Raw genomic sequence first — 24,319 nt, 5'->3', positions numbered from 1 at the left:
CGTTCATTAGAGCTGACTTCAAATCTTCCTGTAGCCCCTGTCTGTATAGTAAGAGTGTGTGGTCTTCAGTGTTGTCCTGGCTGTAGATGCTTAGATGGTCCTCTCCTCCACTCATCCTGAATGAAGCGTTCTGTGGTGTTTCAAGTCCCCTTTTCTGTTTGCTTAATGGACTATGCTCTCCTCCAGGCTATCCAAGCTCAGAACCAAACCTCTGCCTTCTTCCTTGAGCTTACAGCTACTTTGACTTATTTTCCCGATGTCATCTGTACACATTTTTTCCATTCTCATAATTGGCATCTAGTTGAAACGGTCATCATTTTTGACCCAGCTTGAAAGCAGCCTTCAACCCCCTAGTCTTCTGTACTGTAAGGAGAACAAGTCAATCAACTATCAATCAATCAAACCTTTGAGAGAGAGTCTCACACAGCTGGTCTCAAAGTTGCTATAAAGCCAGGGATGGCCTTGAACTCCTTCTGGCTCTACCTCTCAGGTCATGGGCTTAAGGTGGTTATTGCCACAGCCAAGAGGACACCCTTGGGAGAGTTCTAAGTTGGTGTCCTCATACTTCTGCCCTGAAGTGCAAGTAGTTCTGTGGACTGTTGATTGCAATGTCACTTCTTACTTTGACATTCAAGGTCACCTACAATCTAAACCAAGTGTCCTCTTGAATCTCACATTTCTCTGGGTTTATGTTGCTTGTTTTGCATATACTCAATTTCTGTGTTATTCCAGGTGTCATTCTAATCTTATCATGTTATTTCTGCAAACTGGAGGAAAGGTGGGCAGAGCTTTTCAAATCCCTTCTTTTTAATTCCAGCATGCAAGGCAGAGGCAGGCTGATCTCTGTGGGTTTGAGAGCAACATGGTCTACAGATCTACAGAGCATTTTCCAGGAGAGCAGAGAAACCCTGCCTCACAAAACAAAACAACAACAACAACAAAAAAACAACAACAACAAAAAAAAAACAAAAAAAACGTTTACTGAAAAAACTTTCTGCTTTTCATGTTCCCCATTTCCCAAACAGCATACTCTCCTGTCGTAGCGCTTAAATGCTACACCTGTTATACTTCTGATTCATTTCCTCTGTTATTTTTCAGGGGCATTAAAAGCAGGGCTTGTCACTTACTCAATTTTATAGCCTTTATAATGACCACAAGAATTCCTGGAACATAGGAAGGCTTCCAGTCATATTTATAGAATTGAATGAGTCACTGGGAGTGTCTAAGAGTAGAGGAATCCATTCAAACTTAGGATCTTCTTGATTTATTGGAATAAGGGATGTGTTAGAATGAAGGTCTACATCTGGAGTAATTTTCCAGCTGTGGACGCAAATGTAGTTGGTTTTTTGTTTTTGTTTTCCCAATCAATAAACTTCCTTGTGAATCTCTTCTTATCCGCCCCTGCTCTTTTTTATTTCATTAGAGGGCGTTTTAACACTGAGGGCAAAACCGCCACCTCCTGATGAATTTGTTGACTGTTTCCAGAAGTTTAAACATGGATTCAACCTTCTGGTAGGTGCACTTTATTGATAGATACTAGAAGAAACAGATGGAAAAAAAATCAAAGTTTAGCCAAGTGTTCCTAAAAAATTAAATTAAGAGATAGAGTTGTCCCTGTGGATTTGTGGGCGTGTGTTTTGATTGGCCTTTCATGATAACCTCAGATTGAAAGGCGTGCATGACAAAGAGTTGTATTTCTTGGCTGTCTCTTCCCCGCATTCGCTCCATGCTGATGGAGCCTCTCTCTAAGGAGAAGTGTTAGGAAAGACGTCTCCTTCCATGCCTGCAATGGACTGCTCTTTGAGTATCCACCCTTGGGGTGACTGTGTTGTGGTGACATACTTGTTTTCTTTCTGTCACAGGCCAAGTTGAAGTCCCATATCCAGAACCCGAGTGCTTCAGATCTGGTTCATTTTTTGTTTACTCCACTAAATATGGTGAGCATTTATGAATGAAACAAAGCAATCGTTCTCAGTATCTCCCATCCAAGGGTCTGAATTACTTAGGTCTCTTTCCTTAATTACCTTACATGGGCCCTGTTTTTCTTAGCATGCTTGTAAACTCTGAATGTGAAGTTTGACGCACACCTCACTTACGGCTGGGGACATGGCACACACATGTGCCCATTAGAATAGCATCTCATCCAGAACTAGCAGTGTTGGGTGTTTCGCTTGCAAGCCTCTCCTCTCCAAGTTCGTCGTGCCACATGGCCATGGTGCACTGGCGTGTGTGCATGCCTGCTGAGTTTCTTCATAGGAAGTCGTGGCCTGTAATATCCGCTCTTCCAACCTAAAGGGCACAGTGTTCTACTCCGTCACTCTGTAGTCATCTCTGAATGTTTCCTGCCAATGCTTATAAGGCAGCAAGTTAAAGGTTCAGTACCAAAGCTGGGCATGGTGATGCCTGTGCCTGCAGTCCAGACACTCTCAAGGCTGCGGTAGAGGAGTGAGTTCCAGGCTAGCCTGAGGTACGTGGTAAGACCTTGTTTCCGAAGTCTAAAGCAGCGAGCCAAAAAAGAATGGAGCCTATCATGTTGGCTCACACTGGTACTTCCAGCACAGGAAGCTGAGGCAGGAGGATTGCTGTAAATTTGAGGACGGAGCAGGCTCCATGGAAAGTAAAAGATGGATGTAGACTGCAAGGAGAGAACTGGTCTGAAAAAATCCAAAAGTGCAAAACAAAGCAGAAGCAATAGAGCATGCTGCTCTGTTTGCAGACGAGTCGGCAGGCACAAAGCGTTTGCACCCCACCTCTGCTTCTCAGTTTTCTTCTTAGATCCCCCAAATGTGTCTCCTGAAATTTAAAGTAGGGGCCATCAAGGAAAATTGAAAAATAAGCGTCATGGTGTCATGTAGTGTGTCAGTACTGTGTGCAGATTGAGAACAGCAGGTACCAGGCAAGCCCTGTTTTAGAATCATGCTGGCATGTAGGATTCCCAAAAGATGTAGCGCCTGAGTTGGATTCTGGGTGCTGGAGGAAGGGTCTTGAGGGGAACTAGAAAATCCTGTGTTTACAGAGGCAGAAAACAGCATGGCCTCCTCAGAGCCCCTGACCTGGGAGATGTCTCAGTCTAGAGCCATTCAACAGAACAAAACAAACCCTCCTTCTTTCTACAACACTTCTCTGAGGAGGCCAGATTCTAACAAACTATCTATCTAGCCTTTCTGCTACTAGATAAGGAGCCTTCCTCAGCCAGGACAAGGCTCCTGAGAGGCGAATGTGGAGCGTCCTTCTAACACACGCTTGCCATTGTTTTGCTTATCAAAGTGTGCACCTGTTTCCCGTTGACCGTTAAATTGTCCATATCAAATCAAGGAAATATACTAGAATTGAATTCTGGGGAGTGGAGGCACCACTTATCACTGTTCCTTCTCCTCTGCCCCCCTCCCCTTCTTTCCCTCTCTTCTCTTTTCCCTCCCCTCTTCTCTCCCTCCCCTCATCTCTCTCCCTGCCTCCCCTCAGGTCCTTTTCCGGTTTATAAATCCTCACAGGCATAGCCAACACTGCTGACTGAAGGCTTCTTTCCCTCACCTTCAATACAGTTCATTTTAGACCCACAGTTTTCAATGTTGGCAGAGTAGTTTGCCATTTGTAATTGGTATTTTTAAAATAACAAACGGTTAAGTCAGCAAATAAGGGTCGCCACACTGCCATTAGTATTTTACTGGGAAATAATTGATACGTATAGCCAGTATGTAGATGCTATGATGTCCTTAAACGATTAACTTTATTTATTAATGTACCCTCATTCTGGATAACTCAGTTTGAGAAACTATTTTCATTCTATAATGTTATACATCAAATTTTAATTTGAACATATGCAAACAGCACTTTGTTTTGGAATTGATTTTTGTGTACAAATTTCAAGAGTATACAAATAACCATTGTCTTGCTAAAATCATTTGTTCTCCACCCAGGTGGTCCAGGCAACAGGTGGCCCCGAACTGGCCAGTTCGGTACTCAGCCCACTGTTGACAAAAGACACAGTTGATTTCTTAAACTACACAGCCACTGCGGAGGAACGGAAGCTGTGGATGTCACTGGGAGATAGTTGGGTGAAAGTGAGGTGAGCACTGTAGAGCTCAGCATTTAGTACCTGGGATGCTCTGAGCACTCCTGTCTGTGCACTAAACAGTAAGGCATTTATGTAAGATTCTGCATAAAGAGCTATGTGGTAGGGAATGGAGAAGCTGATATCGCCGGAAAGCTTATTGTCAAGTTGGGCTAGCAAGATGGCTCAGCAGGTAAAGGTGCTTGCTGCCAAGCCTGACCACCTGAGTTGCAATCCCTGAGACCCACATGGTAGAAGGAAAGAACTGACTCAATATAGTGATGCTATGATCTCCAGATGCATACCATGGCATGTATACCCCCCATCACCACACACACGTGTTGACTAAATACATATAATTTTAAAAATAAAAATTAAAAGCATGTTGCCAAGTAGAAGAAATATATTGTGTGCAGAAGGAAGGAATGGGACATAAGCAGACCCTGGCCTATTGGCATGGTGACGTGAAGGAAGAAGGTGGAGAGAGGGACACACACACACACACACACGTAGTGTATGCTCCGTGGTCTCCCATGCATTTTATAGAGATAGGTTTATAGTTCTGTTTCACAGATGAAGAAATAAGGCTCAAAGTGGTCAACTCATTGACCTAAAGTCACACAATATCTTAAGTGACAACACTCCAGGGTCAGGGTTCATAATCTCCTTGTTCAATGGCCTTTCAGTGGGATGTGTAGAGTATCTGTAAACAAGGAGCAGTTGACAGAGAAGCAGAAAAGAAGGCAAGCAGCAGGAAGAGTTCAGAGTTGCAGGAGGAGGGAGGGACTCTGGGTGGTCAGTGTGGAGAAAGCCTGGAAGAGAAATGGTGTGAAAAGGAGGTATCCCAAGGAGAGCAGGGTTGGCTGGGAAGGCTCCATTTAAGCCCTAGATCAAAGGCAGTTGAAAATGACCAACGTAGGGTCTCCTCTCCCACCCTTCTTTCTTTCTCTAACTTTGAGACAGATTTTTGCTAAGGAGAGCCCGCAACTGTCTGCTAGCTGGGTCCCCCATTGCCAAAGGCAAAAGTAGCTATAGATGGTGTAGCACAGGATCCTTAGTAATCCGCCCTCTCTGGGGTAAGAACTCTCACCCACTGGAAAAATGATGTGGGGCTAAATTTAGAGTCATCGTTTGTCAATAAAGAGATGGAGAAGGACAAACCATTGCAAGAGCTGACACCTGCCAGCCAGGGTCCTCGGACAGCTGTTTCCAGCTCCCTGTGATGCCCTTTCAGTGTACTTTATTTGGCTAAACCTTTCTTTTTTCCTGTGCAGAGCAAACCATTCAGTGTAGCGACCATTTACCAGTTAGTCTCTGGAAGTTTGCCATTGTCTGCCCGTTGGGCCAGTCTAAAAGATGTGGACCAATTTATCATTTTTTGTTTTTATTGAAATACACATAAGGCAGTCCCACTGGACTGTGGCTACTGCGTATGTTAGAATACAATTTGTAGTCTGAGATTCCTTGAAGTGGTACACACTATTTTTCATATTGTAAATCCAATTTGTATTTATTTGCATACTTAATTTTAATATCTGCACATCAGTAGATCATAATCTATATTGTATTATGGTATTTATATCTTCTTTAAAAGATTTGTTAGGTTTTATTTTATGTCTATATGTGAGTGCCTGTGTGTGTGTATGTATCACAGGCTTGCCTGGTGCCCATAGAGGCCAGGAAAAGGTATTGTATTTCCTGGAACTGAAGTTACATGTGGGTGTGAGGATAAGCCTGGGTCTTCTGGAAGAACAGCCAGTGCTCCTAGATTCTGAGCCACCTACCTATCTGGCTCCTATTTTATATCTTATGCTGTATTAAAACGGTTTAGATATGTTTTAAAATGTTAGATGTATGCGGTTGTGATGTTATGACAAGCCTAGGCTGGGGTTTTTTTTCCTTCCGTAAGACTTATTAAACTGTCACATCTCAGAATACAAAAAGTGCTCTGGGTATTCGGTGACTTTGTTTTGAGCCCTATCACAAAATCAGACAATTTAATGATGGTTTAAATAGCTGCATCAAAAAGAAATATATAGTTAGCATTTAACACGAGGCCGCGGTCACTTTAGATCCACATCAAGGCCATTAGGTAATAAATGTGGGATTTAAAAACACATGAAAGGGAAAAGGTTCGAGAAAGCACCAGATCGTTTGAATAAAAGGCTTCATTTCATCAGAGCAGAGCCATCCCATCAGAATACGTCAGCCGTGGAAAGTATGGCCAGGAATGCAGACGAAAGCAAAACTGTGATCTCTGCCTCTGTGCCTTGAGATGGGCCCAGAGCTTCTGTGAACCGGCCTCTCAAGGGCATTGGCTGATGACTCGTGAAGGACCAGGGGCTGTGTGAACCGCCCTCCCGAGGCATTGGCTGATGAGTGGGTGTTGAGTGTGACCACAGATTAGTTGACGTTTCTTACAGACAGTTAAGCTGGTACATCTAATTTATATAAAACTGGTCATCTGTGTCATGTTAGGGAAATTCTGTAGCTTTGGAGAGCCATGCACCTTCATAACAGTCTTGGATGTTTCTATTTTCAAAGATCCCCCACTGTCTGACAGCTCAAAGGGACTGAGGGAGAGATGAACACTGGGAAGTTCCTTAGATGCCGCTGAGCCCCACACTTTAGATTCTTACTGCCTTTCTATTCTCATGCACAAACGTTAAACATTCTATACCCATGCTGTGCATCAGACTTCAGGGAGAGTTAAGACCATGCAGAGAAACTTGGAAGCTGCCGTCATACTGCCGGGTAGAATTGCTCTTCCAGTTTATTTGTTTGGACCACTGTCATAAATGGGTTTCCTCTCCTCTCCTGAGAAATAGAGTTGTTTTGTATAGAAGAGAACCGTGACTGAGAACACGTTATTTAACATATAAACTCGATGTTCCCCTACAGAGCAGAGTGGCCGAAAGAACAGTTCATCCCACCTTACGTCCCGAGGTTCCGCAACGGCTGGGAGCCCCCGATGCTGAACTTCATGGGCGCGCCCACAGAGCAAGACATGTATCAACTGGCCGAGTCCGTGGCCAACGCAGAACACCAGCGCAAACAGGACAGCAAGAGGCTGTCCACAGAGGTAAGGATCCACCACGTCTGCTCTCAGTGGATGCTGTAATAGCCAGTGGGGGGTCAGCACTCCCTGAAGAACGTTCTAGAACCAGGAACTAGATGTCCCCACCTCCCGCTATCCCGAGTTATCTGCCAGTTCTTCCTTGTGTTTGTGACCATTGGTGGGATGCCTCTCCTCCCCTTCCCCAGCTGAGTCTCTCTCTGCCATGTTCTGGTCCTCAGGCCTCCCTGTCCCTTTTCTCTGTCAGGAGCTTGCCCACAGCACTGTCTACTGTGTTGCCTTCAGATCTTTAGACTCTCAAGACAGTTCCCCAAACCTGGATCCTGCTGATTCTGAGCAACGTTTTCGTGGTGCCGCGATCCCTCCCTCCTCCCTCCTCTTCCTGTCTTCTCTCCCTACCCTTCCTTCCACCATTCTTCCCTCCCTTAATTCCACTGCTCTCTCCCTCTCTGCCACCTTCCTCTCTTCCCCTGACGCTGTAGCTACTACTTCCAGTCTCTCCTGCTTCCTTCTTCCGTTCTAATCTTCTGAAATGTGTAGAGGAGCCATCTTTGTGTGGACTTTAGTCTTCTGACAACAAATGACCACAACCGTGTTGTGCCTGCACAAGGTCATACTGTGGACTTTATCTTTCAGTTATTGATTAAGCTTTAGAGTATAACCCTGTCTTTAGACCAAATGAGAGGAATGAAATTGGGTACACTATCATGTGCATTAAAATGACTTTTTGTTTGTGTGTGAGTGTTTGAACCCTTTTGAAGAGGAGAATTGAACAGTGTTCAAAACTGAACCAATTGCAAATGGAATGGATGTTCAGGACTCGTAACCATGTGGGTAAAGACTGGCATAAAAGGCAGCAAGGAATGGCAGCTTGGTTCTTCTGAAGTCCAGGTCATTCATTCTCCTTTTTAAAAGTCTCTGATGAGTGGGTTTGTAATGTGGCAGACACAATAGGAGGAAAGGCATTAGCAAACCACAGCACAGTGACCACTTTTAAGGAGAACAAACACATAAGTTAAATTGCTTAAAATTGTTCCCTTGGACGGGTGATGTGCTATGTAGAAAAGGTACTGGACTCTGTGGGCTCGAGAGATGGCTCAGCACGTACAGAGCCTGTGTGTAAAAGCAGGAGGACCTGTCACCCAGCTCTAATCACCCAACCATCATGATAAAATCAGGCCTGGTAGTGTGCACCTGGAATCCTGGAGCTGGAGAGGCAGAGGCAGGAGGATGCCTGGAGCTAGACAGTAAGGTTCTGGTTCAGAGGGCAAGTCTGAAGGGAAACAAACAAACAAACAAAAACTAGAAAAAAAAATGGTAGGAGCCATAAAGGAAGGCCTTGACATCAACCTCAACACACATATGTGTGCACTTACGACATACACATACTCATACACCCATAGACACGGCCCTCACAAACACCGGTTTTTCTCTAAAAGGCAGTCTGCTACAATCCGGAACCTTTATAACTAAAACTAAGGAGCATGCTTGTTTGAAGTTCTCTTTCTGTGAATGTGACTATTTTCCCTCTGGCTGCCTAAAAAGGAAGACTAGACTTCACACCTGGCCTTTCCTCTAAATGTCTGATGATGGTGACCTCCTGCTGGCTGGGTCGCATATGTCCCTGTCTTCGTTTGGTAGTTTAGACCTCGTGACTGTGAATTTTCCTCCCATTTAGAAAGCAGCCACGCTGTTTAGGGAAGGAACGGATGCGTGCACACAGAAAATGGCTGTTCATTTGGTGTTGCCATAGTTACTTACAGCTGTTTTCAAGTCATGAAACTGTCCGTCCTGTGGTATTCTTACCTTATGCTGGAAAATGTGCCACTTAGGAATGTTCACCTTGGAAATTCACACTTTTGTGAGTTCTTTCACAGTACTGTTTAAAGAGGGTGTGGGATGTGTGTTCTGGGCTGTCAGTACCTACGTATGTCTACTCTGAAGACGTAGTTTTAAAAGAATTACTGAGGGGCCTCCCTTGTCACGAGCTGTCACTTTCCTGCTGTAAAAAGTTTCCCATTTTATGATTTAAGTGCCCATTCAGAGGCTTACAGGAATGGGAAGAAGGCTGCCTTGCGTGCCAGGTTGAGATCTTCCATGAACAGCATAGCCGATGGTGACTTCAAGTGCACGAGAAGTGTGAACATAGCAGGGAGAGAGACTTGATTATATTTGATTGCTACTGGAATAAACGTACTTGCAGCACGTCTTGAGCAAATTTAGGATCTGGTGCCTTTGTTTGTAATCGAAAGGTGTAGGTGATGATGGGTGTGGATGACACCATCAACCTCCCTGCCTCCTCTGACCCCGCAGCGGGCTGTGCGGTCACCACTTAGTCACCCTCCTTCCTTATCTCCTTGCCCTTGGCATGTCCAGTCATTCTCAGGACCTGTGACTTCATCCTGGCCAGGAGCTGTTCTGACCAAGAAACAGGCAAAAGGTGGGGATGACTCTTGCAGTTTCTGCTCCCAGTTGCTCAAGACTTTGATTGATTGATATATATACACACATACATACATATATATTAATTAATTCCCTAATTTGATTCAGCATCTCTACTGAGTCCCTGGGGAAGGTTAGTGTAGCTGATGGACCCTAGGTATTTGTGAGGATCTGTCCCCCCACGTATATTCCAGGTGGGTGTCTAACTGTGGATTTTGATATCCACACTGGCCCACTGGAGACGTTGTCTGTGGATGAAGTCAGCCTCATTCCTACCAGCCCTTCCGTTAGAACTCGCCACTGTACTATTCATCTTCGATGCTTCCCAAATCTTCCCAGGTTCAGATAGGTTGTCCCAGTGAAACCAGAGATAGTAGAAACTGCAGGAAATTCTCCTGCCTCAGCATCCATCGCACTCTCCCACATTTTTTTTTAAACATACAGAAACAATGTGAAAGCTGTTTTGGTTGTTTTCCATCTGAGCATGTGGCCCCCATTCCTTTAAAACCCCCATGCTCAAAGGTCACCAACTTCAAGTTTCCCTTGGGAGCAGCCAATAGATCATAATAGTGTCAACCACAGCGGAAAAACTGGTTACAGAATTATCTTCTCCAGGACTCTTGACTAACAAGGTCAAAGTTTTTTGCGTATATCTGTTTCCTGTTATAGAGATAACAGTACAGCCATTTGTAACAATTTAAAAATGGTGCTTGGGGTACTTTTTAAAATGAAAAAAAAAAGTAGAGTGATATGATTTTCTTATAATACAAAACAAAGAGTTTTCATGTGATGGTACTAGCTTCATAGGAGTGATAAATGTGTTCCTTAAACAGGGAGCAAAGGTTAAAGGTCATCCTCTAATTCCACTGTTCAGTGTTCATAGTCTGTCTAAGATCAAAAACATTTATTGTTGAAATTCTTCGGGAAAGAACTTCCTGGTTTTATATCTAGGATTTTCAGAATTAAGATTACCCTGAATGCTAACAACAAAACCAAACCACCCTGTGTCAGCATAATAGCTCAATGAGCAATCCTGTGACAGTTTAGGGCAGGGTTCTGGTTGACTGACAGGGGACTCATGCCAGCAGCCACTTGGTGACAGTCCATGTACTTCTGTCTTCTAGCATTCCAATGTGTCCGACTATCCTCCAGCCGACGGATATGCGTACAGTAGCAGCATGTACCACAGAGGACCACATGCAGACCACGGGGAGGCTGCCATGCCTTTCAAGTCAACTCCTAATCACCAAGTAGATAGGTAATACTCCACAGGCACCATGTGGAGCACTCTGGGTAGCTGAGGGTGACTCTGGCTAGCGGGAGTGACGGGAGGTGGGGAAGAGGGTGGGAATTGCTTTGTTCTCTCAAGGTTTTGTCTGTTAGTGATTGGATAAGATGGCCATCATTCCTTACAGACCTGGTTTTGATAGGCAGGAGAGTTGGGACATCTCGTCTCTAATTCTCAGTGCCAATGCCCCTGGCTGGCTTCTGCTGTTTTAAAAAGATACTTCTGACTGTGGTCTGTACAGTAGAAGGAAGGAGCTGTCCTTGAACTTTGCAGGCTGTTCTGTTAGTCCCCACCAGAGAATCTCTGAAGAGCTCCCCTGGCTGAGGACATGATTCAGTGAGCAGCCAGCCAGCCTGGTATGCAGTGAGGGACTAGTTATGCAGTGAGGGACCAGAGACCCTACCTCAATCTGGAAGGTAGGGACTAAGCTCTGTGCCCATGCTGTGGCTGTCACTCACCCATGCTCATTCCCAGGACAGTTTCCTCAAAGGGTGTCCCAGCCCAGTAACATGGAAAAGAAACAATTTCTACCTATTCTGCATCTAGCAAAGACTAAAAAACAAAATATAAAAGCTAAACATAACCTGTCTTGTAGATAGAATGTTAGTTAGAGTCATGAGACTAAGCCAGGTGTGGCAGCTTTTGCCTGTTCTCCTGGGGCTTGGGTTGGCTGAGGTGGGAGGGCGGTGAGTTCAAGGACAGGTAGGGTGTTATTGTCTAGCCTGGTCTATGGTGTGGGGCTCTGTTTCTATCTCAGTCCCTCTGTTGGTCTCTCTCTGTCCACATGTGTGTGTGTGAACATGTGTGTTTGCCCTACATATAATTAACTTTTTAAATAGAGGTAGTACAGGGGAGGTAGAGGGACACACATTCACTTAAGATGGAAGGTGTCCCAGGGTGCATTTCTTCCTCCATAAGGAGCTTCAATGTGTGATTTTCCTTTAGAATCTGGGGTACAGCTGGGATGGAGCTCAGTCTGTTTATTCTTTGCTCACCCAGCATGCATAGGGTTCTGGTTTTAATCCTCAGTACCACAGAAAACCACCAGGGGCACGTGCCTGTAACCCAAGCACTTGGAGGTGGGTCCAGAGGGTCAGAAGTTCAAGGCCAGCCTGGGATGTATGATGCCCTGTCTGAAAAACATTGGGTGGAGCTTTGTTAAGGAGAGCAGAGGGTGGTCCCTGGATGTTATAGAGTGTCCCATATTAAACTGAGTTCAAAGAAAAGTCAGCAGGGAAGTATGTATTTTGAAATTGCCAACTTATAAACAATTCTTAATTATTTTTTTTTAAATTAGTGAATGTGGAGGTGGCTCGGTGGATAAAGCACTTGCCCTGCAAGCGTGGGGAAGGGAGTTGCGATGTTTAGAACCCATATAAAAGCTGGGTAGACATGGAGGCCGCTTATAGCTCTAGCATCTGGGAGACAGAGAGAGGGAAGCCCCAGGGCAAGCGAGGACTGATGCGCTCTGGGTTCAGGGAGAAGCTGTCCCTCCAAATGTACAGTGGGCGATGATAGATGAAAACACCAGATATCCATACCCGTAGGCCTACACACACATGTGTATTTAGCCTTCCGTGTACCCATGCACTGGGCTCCGTCGGTCTTTAATTAGCACAGGCTTGGTGCTTTGAATGGCTGAGTGACTGTGTCTGACACTGCAGTCCCCAGAGTCTGTGAGGTAGAGTGTTACCCATGGTTTAGCCCCTGCTGTGGACTATGGGAGTGTGACTCAGCATCTTTTAAAAGCTCGCCCTGTTCCTTGTGAGCTTTATGGGCTCAGGGCGGGGTGGGGGCAGGAGGCTGTGTCTTTGATTTATTCACTTGACCATATCTTTAAAGATTGACTCAGAAAGTTAAAGTAGCACTCTTATTGGAACTTAATGAAACGCAATGTAAATTTAGAAATCTACAACAGAGACAAGAATTGTAAGAACTTTAAAGATTAGCGTTATGATTGAATTCCAAATTTGCCTTTGAGTATGGCCCCGAGTTCAAGGCTGGTCTAGGATACATGATGAGTTCAGACCAGCCATGGCTACAGAAGGAGATCCGACCTCAAAAGCAAAATTAAAAATGTAATGAAACCAGTGAGCCAATGTAGAGGCAGCAGGAACTTCAGGTTTCCCTGCCTAACCAGCCACACCAGCTTAGTCAGGCACAGCCTTTCAAAGGCAAACAAGCCCGCCTTGTGGCCTGATGGGTGATTTGGCCAAATAAGAGGTACTCACTCAGCACCTACTGCATTTCTTGCATGTAGGAAAAAAATCGTGTTTAATCATAACTGTAACAGTAATTCAGGGTCCTTGTGCGTATCACATCGGATCAGCATTTTCTGATGGCTTTTGTAATAATTACATATTTTCTTCGCAACATAGAACATCAATGGTCCTAGCCACAGCCATCCATCCCAGTTTATATTGATCCCAACTGAGTAGTGGCATCTGGATAGGCCAGTTACTGACTATCTGTGAATTCTTTATGTGGTCTCTTTCGACCCCTCTGTAGCTGCTGTCTCCCTGTATGCACTGCCGTGGTTGGCTAGAGCTTGTTAATATACTGATTCAGGTAGACCCAGATGGTTGCGGGACGTTTTCTGTTCTTTCTTAGAATACAATCTACTCTCCCCTTATCTGCGGTGGTTCTTCTGCAGATTATTGAAGAGAGAAGCAGGGAAAAGAAAGGGTAAAGAGTGGAAATTACTATTTTCTTAACTTTTGGGGTAGGCGGATCTCTTTAACCCCCCCAAATAGATTCTCAATATAATGTAAATATATAAGCTAGCTAGCAGCAGAGCTATCACAGTAGAGGAAGGAATGTAGAATCTGATAATTTAACTGGCTTTAAACTATGATTATTCCATAACATATTAATAGCATAAGCTAGGTGTTGTGGTTCATACCTGTAATCTCAGCATTCAGGAGTCTGAGACAAGAGGGTCCCAATGAGTTTGAGACAATTCCGGGCTATTTAGTGAATTCTACACCACCCTGTATTAGAGTTTGAGACCTTATCTTAAGAACCAAACCAAACATGTATAATGTATAATAATTAGTGACCATAATTTTATTTTTATTTTAATATACTGAAAATAGCTGGTAGTCGGCACAACTTAAAAGTCTTCCATTGTTGTAGTCCCTGTGTCTGATGGAATGAGAACCCAGGATATATTGCAGACCTGTAACAGGGTTAGCCTGTTTCTATAGCTGGCACAGGTATGACTCGCCATGCCAGAGGACCTGGCTGGATGACCATCTTTAGTCTCACTCTATTGATTTTTTTTCATAGAGATTTGTGAGGAGATGTAGAAATGGATTGGAGGAGGTCAGAAACAGGATCATTCAGACTCTGCGTGATCATTTTACTGATGTTACTGTTGAACCGTTGTGCCGGAGATGAGGGAAAGATGAATACTCTTTAATGCTTGACATTTCATTGTACAGTGTAAAAAAGTAATATCAAATGCATTGTTAAATCTGCTAATGCTGATTATTAGAAGTGGCATTTGGTTTTTTAAAGAAAATATCTTTTTAAAAAATAGAGCCCGTGCATCAGTGATTATAATTTTAAAAGCTTGTAGTGAGTTAGAAATTGTGTCTTTCACCTTTGCGTGAGAAGGTTGCTGGCTATACGCTTGATGGACCCCTTCCTTTGCTCTTTTGGTAACTGGGCAAGGTTTGTTTTTTTAATGGTCCCTAGACATAATTTTAATGTGTTAAGTTGGTTATGAAAGGTTGCTAATGGGCTGGAGAGATGGCTCAGTAGTTAAGAGCACTGACTGCTCTTCCAAAGGTCCTGAGTTCAAGTCCCAGCAACCACATGGTGGCTCACAACCATCTGTAATGAGATCTGATGCCCTCTTCTGGGGTGTCTGAAGACAGCTACAGTGCACTTATATATAATAAATAAATAAATCTTAGGGGGGCGCGGAAAGGAAAGGTTGCTTGAATGAGTAAAGTCGGCATGTAAGCGAAGTTGTGCTTTGGGCGTTGTCTCGAGTCTCCTTTGACTTCCCACCTAGAATCTGCTCCTTTTGTGGTAGGGGTACTGACCACCGTCACCCGCGCCCATGTGTTCTTTCTCCTTCTTTTTGAGATGGGGTCTCACACAGTGTAGGCTGATCTCACACTTGATGTGTATGTACTCTAAGATGACATTGAACTCCAAGCCTCTTGTCTCAGCCTCTCGCCAGCTGGGATTATAGGCATACAACACCATGCCTGACCTTAGTATGTGTATTAGTAGACAGCTTATGGGTTTGGAGTCCAGCACCAACTCACTTTGGGATTTCACCTCATTCTTTTGTCTGAGCAGTAGTTTGTTCTAAAAACAAAACAAAACAACTTATGTGTGCGTGCCCATTCCCCCACCCTGATATGTGTGCCAGATGGAGGTCAGGAGATATCAGATCCCCTGAAGCAGGAGTTACAAGAGGTTGTTAGCCCCCAGTGTAGAATGGACCTCAAGCCCTCTGCAAGAGCGGTCCTCCCTCTCAAAGGCTGAGCCATCCCTCCGGCTCCAGTTTGTTCCTTTTAATAGTAAGAACCCTATAGTTCTTTTTGTTTCTCACATTCTGTAAAAGTCCAATCAAACTAAGCTGCCATCTGAGTGTCCAGAGGCTTTCTGAGAGGGTTGGACAGGCCCTCATGTCGCTTCTGCCCTCAGGCTTCAGAAGGGCTAGCTGAATGACAGAATTCTTCCTTTCTTTTTATAGGAATTATGACGCAGTCAAAACACAACCCAAGAAATACGCCAAATCCAAGTACGACTTTGTGGCGAGGAACAGCAGCGAGCTCTCGGTTATGAAAGATGATGTCTTAGAGGTAACGGATTCTCATGGGCTTAGTCCTCTAAGAAAGTAAATTTGCTGAGTTCTTCTTCTATGCATCTGAGCCTTCTGAAAGAGATCCCAAGGTCAAGAAATTGTTTCTTTGTACACAGTACACCTGGGTATCTGTGTCTCTCTAGAAGTGTTAGCTACTTAGTTTATCAGACCCCACAACAGTGTTGTTCATTCAAATAAGAGATACCTAGGGCACTGTGGGACAGGCAAGCACAGTTCTTGGCTTGCCTCATTGTCCTTTCTTCTGGGATCTCAGTGGAGATGAATTATGATAGTTTAACCAAAGAAAACATTTCCTCTTTGAAAACATTTGCACAAATGTTACTTGTACTGCATTCAAGGGTACACTGAGGGTAGCATTTCTTAGGTCCTTCAGAGTTCATTTCCTTGAATGTATACAATACATTTTGACACAATACATTTTGTTAAAAGTAGTTTCCATGTTTTCCCTTTCTATTCCACAAATGGAAACGATAGAATGTTCCAGAATGGCTATCTTATTTTCTTTCAAGTACCTCAAATGAAGCAGGGACATTCAGAGGATGTAGTACATACTTGGGATAGATTTGCCCTAAGATTTATTTTATTCAAATATAAATAATAACAGTAATCAACAATACCTCTTAGTGTAATTGCTCAGAACTGCAGTCACTCGTATGCTTTATCCCAGTTCATTACCAGAAGTAATTTTCTTTTTCTCTATTGAAATTGAGAAGTAAAAGTTGACCAGTGCGTGGCTGTATGGGTTTCCTTATATCGATCGAGTCTCCTTTCTTTGCATATTGACAGATACTCGACGATCGAAGGCAGTGGTGGAAAGTCCGGAATGCCAGTGGAGACTCTGGGTTTGTGCCAAATAACATTCTGGATATCATGAGAACTCCGGAATCTGGAGTGGGGCGCGCTGACCCCCCATACACACATACCATACAGGTAACTTGGGTTCTGGGCAAAACTTAATATCGGCAGATTTCCATGGACAGGAATTCCGTGCCCTTGTGTGTTAATCACTTTGATATTGAATTGCTTTTATTTTTGAGAGCAACTGAAAAGCAATGTGGAGACAGTAACGAGTGATGCATGGTTTTCTGATTCTTTTTGTGAAGAAACTCTTAAAGTGTCCAGCAATAAGTTACTGCTCTTGTGAATGCTTTTTTCTTTTACACCAATTTGTAGTATTTCTGACAAATACAGATTTTTTTCCCCCTCTTTACTCATCAGTTGGCTCCAAGACTGCTGTGGGGGAACATCTCCATCTTTCCTGGTGTTTGCCTTCAGCGTCTATCACATGTTCAGTCTCTGGCCAGCCTTCAGTTCACACTCAGCACACCTTAGCACATGCATGACCATATGTCCCGGTGTTACAGTGTTATTCCTTTATATTAAAGTTGCATGTATCTGTGATATAGATGAGGCAGGACAGGTTCTTCCTCTGATCCCTGAAGACTTCCAGAGGCTCCCACAAGCCACAGTTTAAGGATTTTAGGGGTGTGGTCAGTTCCTCTGTTATGGCAGCTGCATTTACTTGAGCTGGCTCTCTGGAGTGAGGTCGTGCAATGGGGCTAGAGTGGGTGGAGTCTCTATGCACAACCTCTGAACCCGAGTTGCTTCTTTTCCATGTCTTAAGGACGAAGTCCTAATTTCCAATGGTGAGAAAAAAAACATTCCTGGCTCCATTTTTATCTTGAAGATGACAATATGTTCAGGCCTTGGACGGAGTCCATTGTCCCGGCTGCCACACTGTTTCTGAGCACTGGGAGTCACTTTTGACTCTCAAGTGTAGAATAGACCCTTGCCCCTTTCCAGAGTGATTTGGCCTTACTAGAAGCCCCAAGCCAACCAAATATTAGCAGTGGGTGTGGAAACACATACCCATCTTCCCAGTACTGGGCAGGTAGAGGCAGGAGCATCAGGAATTCAATGTCATCTTGGACTAACAAAGTAAGGTCAAGACCAGCCTGGACTGTGTAAGGCTCTGCCTGAGAGAGAGAGAGAGAGAGAGAGAGAGAGAGAGAGAGAGAGAGAGAGAGAGAGAGAGAGAGAGAGAGAAGACAAGACATTGGTGGGGTTTGTTTGTTTGTATTTTTTCCTGACATGACATGCGTACTTACTTATGCCAATCATTTGTCATTAGCTTTTGATGCCAAAGAAGGAATTTGAATTATTCAAGGTATGGTCTGCTGTGTTTCCCATGGATTTTTGCAGTGAATTTTTTCTGAACTTAATTTTCCATACCTCTTCTTTCCCATAAGTTCCTCCTTCTTTAAGTGTGAGCTGTGTCTCCTCGCGTAATGACATAAGGCTTCTCTCGGGAGGGGGAGCACCGATCATCTGCTTTCTTTCTTGAAAGTTTTTTTTTAAACTTATCTTTAACAGTGATGTCATATGTGCTTGAAGTGTGTGCCTAAAATCTAGAGAGGGGGTATTTGCCCTCTGAGAAAGTATGGATTTTTAAACATCCTAACTAATAACAAAGTGTAGCTTGCACTGATTCTAAAGACTATCCTCCAGGCTCATGGGCAAATAGATCCAGGAATTTCTAAGTGTACATATTAAGAACAATTTCTCAGATTGAGCTTGGCTTGCATGATTCCTAGGAACAGATAAGCTGAAAATGAGGTAACTTAATTAAGCTTACAAGTCGTGTGTGTGAGTGTGTGTGTGTGTTCCAAATCTCTGTCCCCATCGGGACTCCCTAAGCAGGAGTCTGACTTTCACTCTTTCCCTGCTTGCTATTTGGTCTTGCCTTTTACTTCAGCTATGACTCCTGCCCCAGGCTGTGTGGTGGCTTCCCTGTTTCAGGCTTCCCTCTGGCTAAAGCGAACCCAAATGATGACTACGCGCCGCAGGCAAGGCAAAAATAGGACAGGGAGAGAACAGACACACACAACCCACATTCTCTCTCTCCCTCCCCCTCCCTCTCTCCCTCCCTTTCCTTTCCCCCTCCCCCTGATTCTTTTCTTTCACATAACCTCATCTTTATTTTTGTCAACTTTGACACAACCAAGATTTTGTTTATTCAGAAGTACCAGGAGTCTATGTTGAAACTTTGTGTAAATAGCGACGTGTGGTCGCTGTGAAGGATTGCATGTTCTGGCTGTTTCTCTTTTGAACCCTTCCACAGTCCCTGTAGAAATTGCATGTGTGGAAGAGAGAGTGCATGTGTGGAAGAGTGTGTGGGGCTGTGAGCCCTTTCCTTACCCCTCTTCCCCCCTGACCCCCTTCTCTGTCCTTTTCCTCCCTCCTGACCCCCTCCCCATTCCCTCTTCCCTCTCCTCTCTGAATGTGTCAAGTTTAGGGTGAGGACCTACCATTGAAAGGAATTGAATACAGTGGTTAAGAGCACTCACTGCTCTTCCAGACGACCTGAGTTCAATTCCCAGCAACCACATGGTGGCTCACAACCATGTATAGTGAGATCCATTGCCCTCTTCTGGTGTGTCTGAAGATAGCTACTATGTATTCATATACATTAAATAAATAATAAAAGTACTGGGGTTTTTTGTTTGTTTGTTTGTTTGGGAACTCTGGGCTGAATGCAATAGAGAGTTCATAAGTTGTAATAAACAGCCTACCTGCCATGACATCACTGTGTCCTTACCTATCTATCATGATATCACTGTGTCCTTACCTACTTGATATGACATCACCGTGTCCTTACCTTCTTGCTGTGACATCACTGTCCCCTTACCTACCTGCTATAATACACTGTGTCCTTACCTACCTGCTATGACAGTGTCCCTACCTACCTGCCATTACATCACTGTCCCCTTACCTACCTGCTATGACAGTGTCCCTACCTACCTGCCATGGCATCACTGTGTCCGTACCTTCTTGCTATGACATCACTGGCTCCTTACCTACTTGCCATGACATCACTGTGTCCTTACCTACCTGTCATGATATCACTGCATCCTTACCTAACTGCTATGACATCACTGCATCTTTATCTGTTATGACATCATTGTGTCCTTACCTACCTGCTATGACATCACTGCATTCTTATCCATTTTTCATGACATCACTGTGTCCTTACCTACTTTCTGTAACATCACTGAATTCTTACCTACCTGCTCTGATACACTGTGTCCTTACCTACCTGTTATGACAGTGTCCCTACCTACCTGCCGTGACATCACTGCATCCTTGCTACCTACCTGATATAACATCACAACTTCTCTCAAGGGATTCCTGTCCTTAAGGAACTTGTAGTAGTTCTGAAAAGCATGGAGTAGGATGGGAAAGAAATCCCTCAGAAACATCCCAGTCAAGTACCTATCTCTACACCAGCATCGCAGAGAGAGACTTGATCCCAGAACACCTCTCCTGTCTTAGTCAGGGTTTCTATTCCTGCACAAACATCATGACCAGGAAGCAAGTTGGGGAGGAAAGGGTTTATTCAGCTTACACTTCCATACTGCTGTTCATCACCAAGGAAGTCAGGACTGGAACTCAAGCAGGTCAGGAAGCAGGAGCTGATGCAGAGGCCATGGAGGGATGTTACTTACTGGCTTGCTTTTCCTGGCTTTCTCAGCCTGTTCTCTTATAGAACCCAAGACTACCAGCACAGAGATGGTCCCACCCACAAGGGGCCTTTCCCCCTTGATCACTAATTGAGAAAATGCCTTACAGCTGGATCTCATGGAAGCATTTCCCCAACTGATGCTCCTTTCTCTGTGATAACTCCAGCTTGTGTCAAGTTGACACAAAACTAGCCAGTACATCTCCCATGCACTGTGTGGTCAGAACAGTCACCATGCAGGCATCGTTTTAGACTAATATGTCCATTTCTTGCATTTTGTATGTCCTTGTTTTAATACTTTAGGAAAACTGTGCACATTATGAAATGGACTAGCAACTTGGGCGTTTTGTGTGTGGCAAACCCGGGCTTGGATATGAACTACTCCTTTCCCTCTGGGAGTGCTTTTTAAATGGCCACAGTTTGTCCTCTCATTTTCATCCCCTTCCCTTTATGCTCCTGAAGGATTCTGGGAGCAGTTCCTGGTGTAGGCTCAAGGACAGCTCTTGTCCAGGGCTGCACACCTTTTGTCTGGGTCTGTTCTGTCCGCAGGGGTCTTCACGCCTGGAGCTGCACAGAATAGGTGTTGAGTTCTCAGCGGAAGTCCCCGGGGTTGTTTTGTAATCCTCACTTTTGGAGTGGTTTTAACAGTTCTCCAAAGGCAGATTCCCACCTCTGCGCTAACCCCCATGGCTTTGCCAGTTTTTAAATAAAAGAGGTAGAGATGAGATGGGGCATTTACAAAAGTGTTTTGTGTGTGTGCTTTTGTGATATGTGTGTTTGTGCATGTGAGTGTGTGTAGACAAGTGTCTCTGTTGTGCCCATGTGAGTATATGTCTGTGTGTGTGTGTGTGTGTGTGTATGTGTGTGTGTGTTTCAGTGAAGCCACAGCTTTTGAAAGGCACAGAAAAGTGGCCTGCCATTCTGTTAAACAGTAGATCACCCCCAAGGGCTTTGCCTCTCTTGTCTGTGCAACAGATGGCCCCCGACTGCTTCTTTTCTGTCCAGAGTCTACTGCCACATAAAGTTTTTTTTTTTTTTTTTTACATGATTCCCAGGCTAGTACTGGTCATCTCCTAAAAAGATCATTTTCCCATGGGTCCCCTGCTGTGTCAAGAGTAGAAATGACTTCCTCCTGATCTTATTTCTATTATACCCACAGCTGGGCTAAACAATGTTTTGTGTATTGTTAAATATTGAGTTTATGTGTTTATTATTTTTGTAGTTTTTCTTACTCCACCAAGGAGTAGGGATTAAATAATGACCAGTGTCCAAGAAACCATTGCCAGGTCTTGTGAAGCCCCCCCCCCCCCATTTCTTGGCTGTTGTAGAATTGTGTAGAACGCCTACTATGGAGTTGGTGCCAATTCTCACCTTGGTTCTGTGAGTGGCCAGCTGTGCACCTTTAGACATAGAATTTTGTTTTTCTCAGTTCCTGTGTGTGTGACTGTGGATGAGAGGGACATATACAACCCCCTTATCCTCTATATACATGTTACATTGCCTTAAACTGAAGGTGGGAATCCTTTGCAGAGGTGACTGTGAGACCACCAGCAGTATTGATTCCCAGCCCATCTCATTCATGTCTTGTTTAATCTCATTCCAAATGCTGAAATACTGCTGGACAGAGAATGACCATCTTCTTAACATCACTTCATAGTCTTCAGCCAGGCCAGCTTCCTTTTAATACTCTGGTTAAAAGTTGTTATAAATGATTTACAGAGGTCACTGCCCCATTAGTTAGAGGTAGGGTTCTTAAGCAAGGATGGCTACCATTTTTGTTGAGTAAGCATGTGTGCATGTTGTATGAGTGCAAATAATGTTAAAAGTGCATACACTATAAAGTAAAATCATCACAAAAGTAAAAGAATGAGCATTCATGCACACAGCCACCCATCTCCCGACAAGAGAAGCCGTAATCTGCTCCTTCAGCAAACCTGGCTCTAATACTCCGCCTCTCCCACTGAGCATTCGTTTCTCTGTTTCTACTCCACCATCTGCTACTTTGTGTCAAAAGACCTGCACCTCCGTCTTCTGTGCTCAACCCCCCCCCCAATCCTGGTAACTGCAGTTTCTCTATGTTTGAATGCTTGACCCTAAGTGTATTCTTTCTAAGCTGTCGATAAGATGAACCTGTATCATATTGTTCTCTAATGCTCTAATGAGCAGAGTGGGCCCTGGGATATCCCGACTGTGGAATATATCGCTGGGGGTGCTGAGCTCGCTTGAGTTGAGCCCGGTAGGGATTAATCATGTATTTACAAACTCCTTTGCTGGCTGACTTGTGGGCAGGTAATTTTGCTGTCAAAATCCAGTTTGCTCATGTTTGCTGTTATTTGATGTAAATTATAATTGATATTTTTTTCACTCCCATCTCCCGTGTTAATTTTCTCATTGGCTGTGGTTTGTTCCATCTCCTAATAGCAATTACTTGGCGAGCTGTCAGAGGTAACTCACATCCGTTCCCTCCTGGCAATTCTTCCTCCTGGTTTTTGGTTATGTTGGTTTTTTTCTTCTTCTTTGGATTCAGTTTCTGGACTTAACACCCTCCAAATATTCCAGCTGTGCCGTTTTCAGCACAGAATTTCAGAGAGGCCAAATTTCAAGGGAGAAAATAGAGATGCTGTTCAGTGCAGGGCAAAATTGTAAGCCAAGGAGGTCTCTGCCACTGGCGGGGTTGGGTTAGACTTGCATAATCTTCCCTCTGAAGCAGGACTGCACAGCAGTCAGGTGTGTTAGTCTCCATCGCTTCAGTGCTCGAGAGGTTTTACCCAGTTTTGGCTCCTAAAGAAGACTGACTTAGTAGGAAAGTGCATTTCTTAAGAGGCAGAGACATTCTGAGTCTTCTCAGAGAACGACACAGGATGCTTTGTGTACAGAGGAGCTTGGCGTTTGTGAGAGACGGTGATGGGACTCGGGAAGTGACAGCATTATACAAACGTGGGTCTATCCTAGCAACACTGGGAGGGCTGTGGAGTTTAGTGGTGATTCCTGGGAACAGCCCTGGGCCAAGATTTCTCATCAGATTGGAACCTGGGCCTCCTTGGGGCGTGAAGAAAAGGCTCCAAGTGAACTGTGTTCAAGGAAGCCTTCTAGGTCTTGAGGTGTGTTGCGAGTCATTGGTCTGTGCCTCCAACAGGAAGAGTCCAGCACAGGAGTGCGATAGCAGAGAGCAGGTGCTTAGCAGTAGGCAGAGAGGAGCAGAGGTGTTGGGGAGGGACTTAGAGCATAAGGTCAAGGGTCAGTCCTGACTCAGTGACTTTCAGAATGAGTCACACTGATTGGAGGATCTGGCCCTCTCTCCCTTCTCTGGTCAGAGATTGGAGGCATGAAGCAGGCTGAGAAGACTGAGGGGAGAGGGGGTACGCAAGTAAAGATAATTTATGGCACAGACCATGAGAATGGCTCTACATGGCTTTCAAAGCTTCCATTCGGTCTACGCTTTTGACCTGTTGTTGAGTGAGGTCCGATGGTACTGTTGCCTTCTACAGCAGCAGGGGTTGGATGAACCGGGACTCGAATACTTGGTGAGCCTGGCTCCAGGCTTGCCTGTGACACTGCCACCATGTTCTGAGCGTCTCACTGTATTATTCCACAGAGAGAAAAACACTAGCTGTTCTTGTTTTTATGGAAGCAGGCAGAATGAATCACATTGTGGCACTCAGAGCCTGTAGCACTTTCCGTTGGCATAGGTTTTGGGGAAAAAAAAACAATCATTGAAATTCTGGCGCTTTTGGAACACTGACACGATTTCATTAAGCCATCACGAAGTGAAGCGCAAAGGACATGCTTGTCTAGGGAACAAAACATATATATTAAGTGTCTTTGGTGTGTGCTAAGTGGAACTTTTGGTGATGTTTGCTATGTTTGGATTGCTTTAGATATCTCTTGGCCCAAATATAAGAGAACTATCTTGTGGGTTTGTAATGACACACCAATGCTTTCCGAGGAGATGCTGGGAGGATCAGAAACCACTTCCTCTCCTGCTTACCTTTGTGGCAGTCACTTATCCACCTCCCATCTCTTCCCCCATGCTCTCCCTGATGCTTCCCTCCCCTCTGTATCTAGCAACACTCTCTAGCTCTCTTTGAGTCCCCCTC

General features: G+C 44.4%; 1 protein-coding gene across 9 annotated transcripts in view; it reads left to right on the top strand.

Annotated features, from left to right (window-relative positions):
* Eps8 (epidermal growth factor receptor pathway substrate 8) overlaps positions 1–24,319 on the top strand; it is a 172,153-nt gene that overhangs the window by 133,183 nt on the left and 14,651 nt on the right. For all 9 annotated transcript variants that reach the window (NM_001271588.1, NM_007945.3, NM_001271587.1 and 6 more), the window contains 7 exons: positions 1,424–1,512; positions 1,863–1,937; positions 3,918–4,066; positions 6,953–7,133; positions 10,694–10,827; positions 15,572–15,680; positions 16,490–16,633. In NM_001271588.1, coding sequence (NP_001258517.1) covers positions 1,424–1,512; positions 1,863–1,937; positions 3,918–4,066; positions 6,953–7,133; positions 10,694–10,827; positions 15,572–15,680; positions 16,490–16,633 — 881 coding nt within the window. The remainder of the gene's footprint in view (positions 1–1,423; positions 1,513–1,862; positions 1,938–3,917; positions 4,067–6,952; positions 7,134–10,693; positions 10,828–15,571; positions 15,681–16,489; positions 16,634–24,319) is intronic.

Source organism: Mus musculus, chromosome 6, assembly GCF_000001635.26.
Source record: "Mus musculus strain C57BL/6J chromosome 6, GRCm38.p6 C57BL/6J".
Classification (NCBI taxonomy): Eukaryota; Metazoa; Chordata; class Mammalia; order Rodentia; family Muridae; genus Mus; species Mus musculus.
The sequence above is the reverse complement of the archived record's forward strand: the minus strand, read 5'-3'. Positions and strand labels throughout refer to the sequence as shown.